General features: G+C 36.1%; 1 protein-coding gene across 4 annotated transcripts in view; it reads right to left on the bottom strand.

Annotated features, from left to right (window-relative positions):
* COPB2 (coatomer protein complex, subunit beta 2 (beta prime)) overlaps positions 1–14,619 on the bottom strand; it is a 32,174-nt gene that overhangs the window by 14,526 nt on the left and 3,029 nt on the right. For all 4 annotated transcript variants that reach the window (XM_011958123.1, XM_011958124.1, XM_011958125.1 and 1 more), the window contains exons 2-9: positions 10,960–11,097; positions 7,031–7,117; positions 6,698–6,824; positions 5,691–5,839; positions 3,055–3,201; positions 2,073–2,172; positions 1,271–1,413; positions 819–1,018 (exon numbers count right to left, since the gene is read on the bottom strand). In XM_011958123.1, coding sequence (XP_011813513.1) covers positions 819–1,018; positions 1,271–1,413; positions 2,073–2,172; positions 3,055–3,201; positions 5,691–5,839; positions 6,698–6,824; positions 7,031–7,117; positions 10,960–11,097 — 1,091 coding nt within the window. The remainder of the gene's footprint in view (positions 1–818; positions 1,019–1,270; positions 1,414–2,072; positions 2,173–3,054; positions 3,202–5,690; positions 5,840–6,697; positions 6,825–7,030; positions 7,118–10,959; positions 11,098–14,619) is intronic.

Below are 14,619 nucleotides of genomic sequence, written 5' to 3'. Positions count from 1 at the left end.
ATAAAACAACTATCTTTAAAGTTATTTATAACACTGTAAAGGCTGGTATCAAAAGACTGGCAAAGGCAAAACTTATAGCCAAGAATGTTTTATGATATTAAGGGAAATGCGCATAATGCATTCTTAACCTTCATAAGACAATTACGTTACAAATAATTATGGATACCATTTACTGAACTAGGCAGCATACTTGGTTTATATCTTTTGTCTTTTTCAGTATTCAGCATAACATTATAAGATGCCCAGACCTGCTGTAAAATAATTTTAAAGCTCCACAGATTTAGACTTCACTGTGCTAGAAACTCCTCTCTCACAAGATGTTTGGTGACTTATAAATCTTAAGGGAGAAATTAAACTGACAGTTCAAATTACAAATAAGAAACAGAATTATTACCAATCCCAAAACTTTTTCAAAAGACACATATCTCAGCGTCAGGTTTTCTTCTTAAGAGCAGTGAGTCAGCAAGCATTTAGAGACGGCACCTCCTAAGTCTCAGCATAAGACATACTCCTTGCCCTCAAAGGAGCACATAAGAACACAAACTCAATGCATGTGAAATAACAGTAAACAGTACTATTTAACTATTCAAAATTGTGTGGTATAGAACAAGGCCAGAGGGGAAACATGCTCCATCTTTTGTGCCAACTTTATCAAGTGGCATGGCTGCCTGCAGCTGTACTGAGGACTATGAAGCCAGGGCAAAAGCACATTGAGGAATGATTAGAGATGCCAACCACAGGGCAAGAGTAGACTGTGGATCTGCAAACCTGTTCTAACATACACAGAAGCTGAGAGACAAATTTTGGTGATGGCTTACCGCCCATTAGGATTGTGCTGAATAGTCTGAGGGTATATTTCACAACTACCCATATCCTTCACTGCCAGTGGCAATCTTTCTCCATCTTTAATTTCAGCATCTCCCATTGCTTTTAGGTTGGCCTGCTGGACTTCTGAATGCTTGGCCCAAATTATCTTTCCATTGGCATCCATGGACATGGCAGGTTCCTCCCGACCAAGCTGAAAGGAAGACAAATAACCTTCAACAGTGAAAAGGAAAATGAATAAAACCACAACAAAACAGATTATTTTTTCACCTAACAGAGAGCTCCGTTTCCTTTCTTCCACTTTAAATCTTCATTGCTTAATGTCTAGTGCTTAATGAAAGAAGTGCCAGTTTTACAAAACTGGTGACTTGGAAGATGATGGTACTAAAATACAAAGAAAATGGTTTTGCCTATATCCACCTACTGAGAGGGATAGTATAATTACCTTAACAATGATGCTGCCTTCATCATAGCCCAAAGCGACATTGTTTGACCCTCTTAGACTGGCCACGCACCATACCCTCTCCATTCCATAATTCAGTGTGCTCTCAAGCCGGTAGGTGCTTGAATGCCAAATACGTACTGTTCCTAAAAAGAACAATGTAAATATTCCCTTTTGATACAAACATCCGATGATAAACTGTCAGGTGAAAGAGAGCCATAGAAGTCTTTCTATTCAAATAGATAACACTTGTGGCAGCTTAATGACCAATTTTTTGATCTACTGTCTTTAAATGATTTTTAAAAGCAACATAAACATAACAGATAACGTATAAGAAGCAAAAACTAAGAATTATGATTTTAAACATGAAATAATAACAGGATTTCCTGGGTAGAGTGTTTCCTATATGCCAGATGCTTTCTACGCATGATTTCTTCTCACTATAATCCTACGAAGCAGATATATGTGTTTCCATTTCATAATCTGCCCAAACCACACATTCATAACATAACAGAGCCTGATTTTGAATCCAGGTTTGTTTGACTCCAAAGCACATGCTTTTTCAGTTTTTCTTCAGGACATCTGATGGTCCTCTTAAGTGACAGAATCAAAATACGTGAGAATGATGATGATGATGATGATGAATATAATGCCCTTTTACTCTTTTATAGCTTAAGTCTGGTACTTTACTAAAAATATCAAAATCCTTGGAAACCTCCAATTATAATGCAGAGACATTACTTGCTTTAAATGCCTACTAAGTAGTAGTTACCAGCACAGGAATAAACATACCCTTCTAACTTACCATCTTCTGAACCTGTGATAATGATTGGCAACTCAGGATGAAAGCTGGCACAAGACACATTTTGGGCATGTCCTTCCAGTGTCTGCACACATGTTTTATTCTGTAATTAAGACATAGAAAACATTTTTTATTAGTGAAAAACATGTAACCAGCCCACTCTTAATTTTCTCAATGTACAGATATATTATAAATGATAGTAGTCATGACAATCTAAATAATATCCAGTACAGAAGTTTTTGACATAGGATGATCTTGTTGTATATATGAATATTTTATCTAATTACTTTGTAAAATAAATGTAAATGTAACTATCATATTTAAAGAAGCGGAAAAAACCCAAGAAGGCTTTCGTCTGAATATTATTTCCCCAAATTCTCAGGGTAATAGATTTTCCCCTTAAAACCCACATTTACTATCACTGGCTAAGTAGACAGTACTGCTTTAGCCTTTAATATTTTTATTCTGGATTTAAGTACAAATGTGAAAATGTTTCAAGGTGAAACACACTCTCTAGGCCTCATTTTATTAATTGCTTATGGGAACTTTTGATGTGGAAAACAAAAATATCTAAATATAAGAAAATCTTAGAGATAGGAAGCACGTTAACAAGAGTTCATAACTAGGTTTACAAGAGTACTATTTGGCAAAATGGTTGGTATTTGTTGATCTGCTAGCTTACAAAAATGAATAGAAGTCTATCAATGAAGATTATGGAGGATAATTCAACATTAAAATGTTAAAATTTCTACAGGCAATTACAAAATGAAATATGAACACGTTGGTATTTTATTTTTAAAATCTTGATATGTATACATTGTTTTCATTTTTATGGAGACTTCTGGGAACACAGTTTAGGTGCAAATACTGATACCTTAAGTTATTATGCTGTGAACAGATTTCAACAACCCAAGTCTTAACTGTCCTATAAGAAATAGTAAGAAACATATCTAACATATGGAAGTAAGGTTATGAAAAACTGTACCTGATAATCCCATATTTTAACAAGACGGTCATCTGCACCTGAAATGAGGTATGGTTTGTCCCCACCACTGTAGTAATCAATACAATTCACGCCCTTCTCATGTCCTTCCAAAGTGAAGTTTGGTGACGAAGAGCCCAACTGCCACACCTGCAGAGAGAAACAGCATCCGCCAGTCAATATGGGGCCTTGCTTTTCAAAAGGCAAATCTACCACATTTCTGACACATTATGTAAAATGCCAAAGCCCAGGAGAGAAGAGCTATGAAATTTTATTTTTTATACTGTTTGGTTTTTGTTATTTCTCATTTTACTTGAATTCTCAGGGGGCAAAATCACTATGGCGTTCTTTAAAAGAAGTGCCAATTTTCAGGCTTTATCTCTAGAGATTATAATTCAGTCAATCCACAGTGAAGCCCAGGAATCTAGATGTTTAAGACTTTGAAAAACACCACTTCAAGGGTACGAAATTATTTTATAATAGATTTAATATACAGCTCATGAAAGTGGATTTAGTAAGATATATTAAAAGTGGCTAGGTGTGGTGGCTCACACCTGTAATCCCAGCACTTTAGGAGGCTGAGGTGGAAGGATCACTTGAGCCCAAGAGTTCAAGACCAATCTGGGCAACATGGTAAGACCTCGCCGCTACAAAAAAGGAAAAAGTAAAAAATTAGCTGGGCATGAAGGCACACGCATATAGTCCTAACAACTCAGGAGGCTGAGGCAGGAGGATCGCTTTAGCCCAGAAGTTTGAGGTTACAGTGAGCTGTGATCATGACACTGCACTCCAGCCCAGGCAACACAGACCATAACTCAAAAATATATAAATAAATAAAAATGAAGATATATTTAAAGGAGAAAATTACTGCCTAATTAAAAATTTAAAGTGTAGAAAATTCTTAAAAATTACCACAGCACAGAATTAATTTACAAATATTTACTGAGTGTCTACCATATGGGAGGCCCTGTGGGGAGTATAAATATGTGTAACAAATGTTTACCAATGACTGTATAAAATGAACTTTACTGGAACTGAAGATAAGACAATTCTTGCTCTCAAGATAAACCTAATTTAGTAAAACAAAAGTTTACAACTAATTTCAAAGTTAATCTATGTCAAAAGCAAGGAAAATCCAATCAAAGGCAAAATAACTAAGGTCAAAACCCTAAGATATTCAGACACATAACATTTTACATAAAGAAAAACTAGTAACAGTGTTTTATACAGGTGAAAGCAAACGTGTAAGCAAAAGTTAATTTATTTTAATTCAATGCATATGGAAATATTTTATTTATTTATTTATTTATTTATTTATTTTTAGATGGAGTCTCGCTCTGTCGCCCAGGCTGGAGGGCAGTGGCTTGATCTCGGCTCACTGAAAGCTCCGCTTCCCAGGTTCAAGGCATTCTCCTGCCGCAGCCTGCCGACTACAGGCTGTAGTCTGCAGCCTGTAGCTGGGACTACAGGCGCCCGCCACCACGCCCAGCTAATTTTTTGAATTTACTTAGTAGAGACAGGGTTTCATCATGTTAGCCAGGATGGTCTTGATCTCCTGACCTCGTGATCAGCCCGTCTCGGCCTCCCAAAGTGCTGGGATTATAGGCATGGGCCACTGCGCCCAGCATGGAAGTATTTTAAATATTATGATTTAAAAAAGGATCATGATTGCCCTCACTGCAACATGTATTAAGCACCTAGATCAGGTAAGGCACTTTGCTGTTTGCTACTGAATGTTTGGGGAAAGGGAGTGACACATAGTTTCTACCCCCCAAATTCAGTATTTCAGGAGATAAAGATTTCCAAAAACATGTAATTATAATTCATTCTGAGAAAGGCTGAAACAGAGGCAAAAAGCAATGGAAGAAATGGGATAAGCATAACTGGCTCTACCTAGAAATGAAGTGGATGCCTGACAAGAGCTTCTCAAGAGTAAATATTTGTGCTAAGCCTTAAAAGCTGAGTAGTTCTCCGGAGGAAAAAATATATCACAACAGGAAAATAAAGGGAAGTGCAGGCAGATGGAAAAGTTCAATGAAGTAAGGTTTTATGAACATTCATGGCCTCTAGAGGATGGTGAGTAGACCAGGGTTTTAGGAGATCTCGTATAATATTAGCCCAGGCTAGTCTTGGAAATCCTTGTATTCCACACTAAGGCATTTGGACTTTATCCTTAGATCAGGAACTGACAAGATGCAATCTATGTGTCAGGAAGATAACAGACAGCAGTGTGGTGAAATGGAGTAAGAAAGACAGAATAGAGGCATATGGAATTTAAATGTAAAATAGATGAACGATGAGCAGAAGTCAACAATGAATACTAAAAGGAGAGGAAAGTAGTATCCTAGAAAGGATACTGGCATTTTTCTTATTCTGGGTTTCCAAAGGCTAAAAAATTTTTATAACATGCTGCTTCCACACAGAAAAACGCTCCTCATTAAGAGCACTGAGTTGCCACAATATTTTTCTAAACAGAACATGTCCTTTGGATTAAAATGAGAAATCCTATTTTTACTTCAAAATAGACTTTTGAGAAAAACTTTTAAGATGGATAAATTTCTGGCCAGTCAATAGTAAAACACCTAAGGCAAGTATAGTTCACTAATAATGATAACTGACACAAAATGTGGACACCCTACCTTGATAGTTCTGTCCAAAGAGGCACTGGCAAACTGATTGTTATCTTTGGGGTTGATCACAATCTGCATAACATAATGGGTGTGTCCTTCAAACACTTGTGAGCAAGACCATTTTTTATCCCAGTCCCAGAGCTTAATAAGCATGTCATCTAGGCCAAAAGAGAGTCTCAAGTTAGTTGTAATTTCTATTTTTTCACTTCATAAGTAAGACACAGTCTTTAGAGGAAGCAAACCTAACATAAACCACATAATCCATGACTTACAGAAATAGAATCAAAACCAAATAGAGTTTTCAAAATGCTTATTTATCTTAAAAATAAATTTAACTCTCTACAGAAAAGTGGAGATAAAATAAATAAAGTAGATTAGAAATAGCAAATATAAAAATTTTGTGAAAAAACTTAAAAATTCAGTGGGCATTAAAGAATGACCAAAGAGTCATACAAGTTTGATTAGAATCTAAGCGTGACTGAATACTGATAGCAATGACTATGTAGAGAATAAGCATTTGCCCTCATAAGATTGGTTTTTAAAGTTTTAAATTACTTCTCAATTTTTAATTTAAACACATTTCAAAGAGCTATTACCAATTCAGTGCTACCTCTTTTGCCAGTCCTCCAAGAGGTCTACTAATTTATACACAATACCAAGGAGCAAACTAGTTTGATTATGAAGATTGAACCGACTAGGCTCTATGGCAATCTGCCAAAAACTCACTCATCAACATGTAAATGACCTTTCTGTTCAGCAGATGTTTAAACATCTAGACTTGTAGGTCTTCTCTGACAGGAATTGGAGCAATCATTACACATATCCTAAGTACAGTTGATACTTCATTAAAGTACAAACACAAGCAGCATCAATAGCACAGTAATAGATCTAAACAGTTTAAAGGCTGCTTGGAATTAGAATTCTATTTGTAACAGCAGTTAAAGAATAGCATGTCTCAGTGAATGAAAATGAATTACCCAAAGAGACGCACATGACCAAAAAAGGTCATCTCTTACCACTGCTAGTTAGAATGAAAGGCTGGGTTGGATGAACAGCAATACAGCGAATGTAGTCTGAGTGTGCTTCAAACATATGAACTCTCTCCAGAGTATTGTAATTGAACACTCTAATCTGCATGTCATCCTAGAAACAGAAATTTTAAAACCATCATCCCTATTATCAAGTAAATTATACAAAAAAACTGCATCACAGGCTCAAGGAATGAAGTCTACGCTTCAAAACATTGCTGTAATTAACATAACAAATCGGGAATCAAAATCCTGCAACTAACTTACATAATCATTCACCAATTCAGAAAATGGGAATAGAGATTCATATTAATTACTTACTGCTCCTGTCACAACCCAATTCTTCCTTGCAACAAACTTTGCAGCTCGAACAGGAAGATCACATACTTCAAATGTCTTCACCAGTGTCTTTAAAATGTAAAAAGAATACACAAATTGAGCTGCAAGAAAATAACCACAAAATCTACTCTGTTATATTTCAAACATCCAATTTTTAAGATCACTTCTCATTTTAATATATTCTCAGGCTAAAATATAAAAAGTCAACATTAAAATTTTTTAAAAAGACGAATTATCTTTTAATAGATTCAAAATTACAACACTTTTTAAAAGACAAGAGAAAGCAAATGTCCACAAGATGGTATTCCAGATCCGCTGTGCTCCAGCCCTTCCCTCCCTTTTCTAGCCTCACCTTTGGCTACTCCCAGCCTTACCTCTGCTCTTGTTCTCTCTGCCTTGAAAATCCACCCATGGAAACCTGTACTTCCCTTTCATAATGTAGCACCTCATAATTACATTTAGTGCCAATCTTTCCTGCTAAGCTCTCTAAAGGCAGGAATATTTTTCACACTGTATAGGCAGAAGCTAGAACAGTGGCTGGCACACTAAATTAGTGTGTAATAAGTATTTGTTGAATGAATTAGCTCTTAGTTTCTTTTTCTTTTTTTTTTTTTGAGACAGTCTCACTCTGTCACCCAGGCTGAAGTGCAATACAGTGGCAGAATCTTGGCTCACTGCAACCATCGCCTCCCAGGTTCAAGTGATTCTTATGCTTCAGTTACCCAAGTAGCTGGGATTACAGGTGTGCGCCACCATGCCAAGCAAATTTTTGTATTTTTCATACAGACAGGGTTTCACCATGTTGGCCAGGGTGGTTTCGACCTCCTGGCCTCAAGTGATCCACCCGTCTCAGCCTCCCAAGTGCTGGGGTTACAGGCCACCACACCTAGTCAGTCTTTTTGAAATTGAAACCCATAAAAGTGACTCATGAATAAGGTACAATTCTTTTGCATGTTTTAGCAATATGATTCCATACAAATGTTATTATTTATTTTTTTAAAAAAATAAAAACACAGTGACCTATATTTTCCTCCGAGGTACTCAGAATGGAATTATACACATAGGATAAAGGTAGAAAACTAGAAGACTCTCCAAGAAAAAGCAGAGACACTGGTATGCCTCTATATTCTCCTTCTTTGATGCCTGTTCTTAAAAGTCTGAAAGCCAAACTATCATTTTCCAATCCTTTTTTGTATCAGAGAGCAAAAAAGAAATAACTAAGAAACCAATATAATCTTACTGCTTGATTAACCATGTGCACTAAAAAAGTAATAGGGACCAGTTCATAAGAACTGTCCCACTCTGACTTTTCAAGCCAGAGTTCAAAGATTCTTTAGACAAAGGCTGAATGAGTAGGCACTTCAACTCCAACCTGTAGAATCACTACCAGCTGACTATGATAGAGACACCGAGAGTAGACAGAACATGCAATCTGTAATACAGCAGAAAAATCCACACAAGCTCTCATGAGGAGCCAACAAACTCAGGGATCTAAGCAGTAAAAATAAAGCAGCTGCAGAGCAAATAGTCAAGGCTTAACGCCATGTTAGGGGCTATGACTGATGCAAATGAAGAGTAAGAAAAGCTACACATGCAATACATACAAATACTCAATGTAGATTAGGAAAGTATAACTAATGACTAATACTTATATGGTACTTAGGTTTCATATACAATTTTATCTAATTTTATCTTTTTGACAATCCTGTGACATAGGGAAGGCAATAATATCATCTTTACTTTAGATAAATAAAGAGGCTCAGCATAGTTAAAAGGCTAACCTATATAATTTAATCAGCAAGTTGGCTTCAAATCCTAAAATACTGTGTTTTTTAAACCACTGCATGTACCACCTCAAAGAATATATAGTATCTCCTTATTTGAAATTCAAGTACATTTAAAACCCTTTTTACTTCCAAAAACCTTTTTGGCTCTCTCAAGAATTTGCTCTCAATACAGGAGTGGTAAATACTGTTGGTGGTATGAACACAGGGAAAAAACAGGGAGAACCAAAGACAGATCAATCATTCAACAAAGACTTACTATCTACTAGGAGCCTGACAGTGTATCAGGTAGTGCCTCATGCACTGGACCAACAGTGGGAAATAAGATGAGGGTAATCCTTGTCCTCACAGAACCTCCATTCTTGGAGGAAAGAAGGAAATTAAACATGAAATTACCAATGAGATAAATTATGAAAGGGGAAGCAGATGGTCCTGTCATAGGGCAGAAAAAGGTATAGAAGAAAAAAAGGAGGCAAAGCGGAAATGCAGATAAAGCAAAGATATATTACAATAAAGCCTAGAGAAAGATAAGTACACCTGGGCTTTAGAACATAAGATGATCAAGTGACAGAGCCGAGAGATAGGTAAATGTAGTTGATAAGAGGGAATCCCTAGGAATAACCACAGAGAGAGGACACCAACACATCTGTTAAACATAAAATCAGAAATACTTTAAACATCTCAAGAACTAAACAAAAAGGAAAAAAAAAAAGCAGTTATTTGCATCAAAGCAAAAAGAATTCACAAGATAAAGATCTGAAGTTGTAGAGAACACAAATACTGACCTAGTGATAAGTGAAATGCATATTATTCATTCATTGAACAAATAATTATTGAGCACTTACTATGTGCCAGGTAATGTTATAGGCACTGAGATACAACAGAAAACAAAATGTTAATTTGTATAAAATGTCACTGATGGACTATGACATGGTTTGGATTTGTATGCCCACCCAAATCTCATGTTGAATTGGAGGAAGGCCCTGGTGGGAGGTGATTGGATTGTGGGGGTGGATTGGAGGTGATTGAAGGTGGGGATGGATTTCCCGCTTGCTGTTCTCGTGATAGTGATTTCTCATGAGATCTGATGGTTTAAAAGTGTGTGGCACTTTCCACTTCGCTCTCTCTCTCCTGCCATCATGTAAAGAAGGTGCTTGCTTCTCCTTCACCTGCTGCCAAGATTTTAAGTTTCCTGAGGCCTCCCAGTCATGCTTCCTGTTAAGCCTGTGGAACTGTGAGTCAATTAAACCTCTTTCCTTCATAAATTACCCAGTCTCAGGTAGTTCTTTACAGCAGTGTGAGAACAGACTAATACAGGGTATAAGTTTAGTGTACAGTCATTTCTGTTTCATTACAGTGAGTATAAAAGTGTAAAGGTGTTTTTAGGTTTACTTCTGGCTTTGGTTCCTTGATCCTATTCTGCCATTTTAAATTCCTCAAATGTGAATCTCATCTGGATTTCAAGAACTTAACTTTGGACATTAAGGATAATTACTACATAAGTGGACACAACTGTATGGTATAGTGCTAACTATATGCTTTGTACTCTTAAATACAGTCTAGGAAGACTAGAAAATATGAGATAAACTAATTCGAAGGATATGTTATTTACTCAGGTGAAAGAGAATGAGTCAAGCATTTAGGCAGAGAATCTGTAAGATGCATGTATAATCAAAAGCTGACTATAAATATTTCCCTGATATAATCTATATAGCTGAGTGAAAGATTTATCTGCATATCATTACATTGGGCATTTGGAAGAAAAATAAATAAATTTAAAAATATCATTCTTAAGATAGAATATTCACTGAATGGAAAATTAACAATTAAATACTTTAGCGAGTGATCCTATAATGCCATCAGTTTTCTCAATTTCAAAAAAGAGCTAATACTACCTAAGTCAGAGTTGTCATATTTAAATATTATATCTAACATACCCAGGACAGTTTCTCCTACAAACTATCCCCTCATAAATGTTAGTTCCTTCATATTTAAAATACTTCGTACCAACTGGAGAAAGCGGTTTACATATAGCTTCTGGATTCTGTTACAGTATTTCTTCTCTTTCATTATAAACACAGTCTAACATAGTATTTTATTTCTAATAAAGTCCTGAAAAATTCCTACCTGTGTTTCATGATTCCAAACACACACACTGCCATTGTAAAGACTTGCCAACATCCATGGCTCTGTAGGATGCAAATCCACACTCTTAACTCGATCAGATCTAGCAGTTAGCTTTCTTTTGATATCAAGTCGCAGAGGCTAAAAAGAAACATTAAAAAAATTAAATTGCTAAGCCAAATAAAATATGTTTGAGATCTTAACTAAATAAATTGCATGAATAGGCCTACAAAACAATTCAGTTACTACTTTGCTAAGCTTTTGACAGAGTTTCAAGTCTAAGCACCTATTTCTTCACTCACACATGCAAAAAAATCAGAATATTTAACATTATAAGATTTACAGCAGTGGTCTTCAAACTTTTTGCTCTAAGGATTCTCCTTAAAAACTTTGAGGACCCCAAAGAGCTTTTGTTTATGTGAGTTTTATCTATTGGCATGTTACCATGTTAAAAATTAAACCTGAGACAACTTTAAAATATTTATATATTACTTCATTTTCAAATAACAAAAATAAATCCAGTGCATGTTAACTAAAATAACGTTTTTATGAAAAATAACTATGTTTTCAAAAAAATTTGGTGAGAAGAGTGGCAATATTTTACATTTTTGCAAAACTCTTTACAATCTGACTTAACAGAAGACAGATGGTTTCTCACTATCTGCTTCTGCCTTCAATATGCTGTGATATGTTCTTTTGGTTAATGTATACAAAATAATGCCTGGTCTCACAGACACATAGCTGGAAAGTGAGGAGTATTTCTTAATAGTTTTTTCAAGTAATATGATGTTATTCTTCGAAATTCGAGAAGTGGTAATTTCTTAAAGGTTACTTGAAAGGTAAAATCTGAAACCGTATCAATCAGCTGTTTATACTTTGTTACATTAAAATCCACTGGCTTAGTCCATACTTTGAATGGATCTTTCTCTCATGCATGTTTTTCTAACATTAAGCATTGGTCATTTGGAAAATGCTGGTTCACTGAATTATGCACATCTTCTAGATGCTAACAACATCATTATACTATAAAAAAAAAGTACCTTCACTATTTTCACCACCTACTTCAACTGATAAGCCTTTAGGCATTGGAAATCCATCAAGTTCAGTGAGTTTTTCAAAATTCAAACTTTCACTTGAAAGCTCTAATTTTATCATTGGCAACAAATACTGTCAGGGACCAGCCAATCTGTTTCAGGTTTTTAAAAAATGTCTACCAAATATTCAAGTCTGAATAAGCAGAGTTTCTCATTGTTTCAAGTAAAGCTCACAACTTAAAAACGGTGCAAGTGTTTCCCCTTGAGACAACCACCATACTTCAGTATGCAGTAGAACTGCTTTATGCATACTCCCCATTTCACCACACAGAATTTAAAAGACGCATACTCAAGTGTGGAGAGGTAATAAAAGTTTTACTGTTTCATCAATGACATTCTTAAGTGAAACTGGCTTTTTAAAAAACTGTGTAACAATGAAGAATATACTAACAGTACAATTTGGTGTCACTTCACTAGCAGTTTTACCTTCCATTAGTTTTACACCATAGTGCAAATATCAACATTGTGAAAGGTGCCAATAGTGTCTCACTGTTAAGAAAATACTTTTAATTTATAGACCTACTAAGAGTATTGGGACTCTTAAGGAATCGAAGACCACATTTTGAGAACCTCTAGTTCATAGATTTATCTAGTAAAAAAAAAAAAATTTTTTTTTTTTTGAGTCTCGCTCTGTCGCCCATGCTGGAGTGCAGTGGTGCCGATCTCAGCTCACTGAAACCTCTGCCTCCTGGGTTCAAGCGACTCTTCTGCCTCAGCCTCCTGAATAGCTGGGACTACATGTGCATAATTTTTTGTATTTTTAGTAGAGATGGGGTTTCACTGTGTTAGCCAGGATGGTCTCAATTTCCTGACCTCATGATCCACCTGCCTCGCCCTCCCAAAGTGCTGGGATTACAGGCATAAGCCACCGTGCCCGGTCAATAAATTTTAAATATTCACAAATTAAAATTTTGTGCCCAGGTCAATAGTGTCGTATCAGGAAATATTCTGAAGAAGTGTTATTCATAAGTTCCTAGTAACCATAAATCATAATATTGAGTTCTTTGGAGAAAAGTGGTAGATTTATCTTGGCAAAAATGTTAGTAAATGCTAGGTAATGTAATGTGTGATCAGTAAGGGTTATATCCCTGTGCATGATGGCCTTTGGTGTCAAATGGGAATGTTTGAAATATTTTAATGGATTTAAATTACAGAAACTTAATGAAAATTGGAACAATTTAAAACAAAAATTAAAACATTCTCTCAAGTCAGAAATATGAATAGTTTATAATAGCATTTTCAAGCCAAATTCTTTCTTTGAATTACAGAACAATTATTTGAACAACTATTTTCTCCATTCTCCAAAAAATGTCATTCTAGGAGAAAAGTTAATTCATTATATACAATGATATTTTAGGGCAGTGGGCTTAATTCTCTCTAGGAGGCATGCTGAGAAAAGATGATTTAAAATATATTTCCCCTTTAACAGGTCTTAAACACAACCTAAAAGCTCATTTGGCAAGTTGAGTTACTGTCAAAATCTTTATTGCTGTGATCTTCTATGATGATCATGAATGGGACAGAAATTTAAGGTTACCTTTGAATATAAAAAGAAGATCTAGCAGAGACAATTTCCTGAGACAACACCTCACAATGCTTTTACTCATCTTTTTGGGGTTATCAAATTTGGGTCATTGACTACTTCAAGTCTTGTTCTATCCACACCTCCTTCACTTTCAGCAACAACCTTTACCACTTACTTTAAAATGTCAGAGTTCTCTGGCTCTTCTCTTCAATTTCCTCAAAAATGTTTTCACTGTCATCAGTCCCTTCCTCTCTTCAATTTTCTACTTTCTTTCTTTCTTTTTTTTTTTTTGTGAGACAGTCTTGCTCTGTCGCCCAGGCTGGAGGGCACTGGCGCGATCTTGGCTCACTGCAACCTCTGCCTCCTAGGTTCAAGCAATTCTCCTGCCTCAGCCTCCAGAGTAGCTGAGACTACAGGTGTCTGCCACCACGTCCAGCTAATTTTTGTATTTTTAGAGACGGGGTTTCACCATATTGGCCAGGCTGGTCTCCAACTCCTCTCCTGACCTTGTGATTCACCCACCTCGATCTCCCAGCCCCAATTTTCTACTTTCAAATAATCATTATCTTCACATTCCCTGCTAGTTCAGAAAAGCAAGGCTTTTCACTTCATCCATTTCTGAGTTCTGCCCCATAAATTACTATTATAAATTTTAACTTCCCTTTAAATCTCTATGGAGTCAATAGGTATAAAGTGTCTATTGTGTACCAGGCAGGAACCATGGTGAGGGTTTTCATATAAGCCGGCATATCTCACAATTTTCCTCCAGTAATGAGCAAATTGGACACTTATAAATTGGGAACATTTTACTTTAAAATATTTTAAGTTATTGATTATTGAGTAAAAGTGACGCTCCATCAGTTGGGCCAGGGAACTCTGAGCAACCCCAGTAAACCTCTACATACTCCCAAAGCACAAATCTCAGTTTAAAAAAGAACAGGCAGCCAGGCGTGGTGGCTCATGTCTGTAATCCCAGCACTTTGGGAGGCCGAGGCAGGCAGATCACCTGAGGTCAGGAGTTTGAGACCAGCCTGGCCAACATGG

This window comes from Colobus angolensis, unplaced genomic scaffold (genome assembly GCF_000951035.1).
Source record: "Colobus angolensis palliatus isolate OR3802 unplaced genomic scaffold, Cang.pa_1.0 Scaffold46, whole genome shotgun sequence".
NCBI lineage: Eukaryota > Metazoa > Chordata > Mammalia > Primates > Cercopithecidae > Colobus > Colobus angolensis.
The sequence above is the reverse complement of the archived record's forward strand: the minus strand, read 5'-3'. Positions and strand labels throughout refer to the sequence as shown.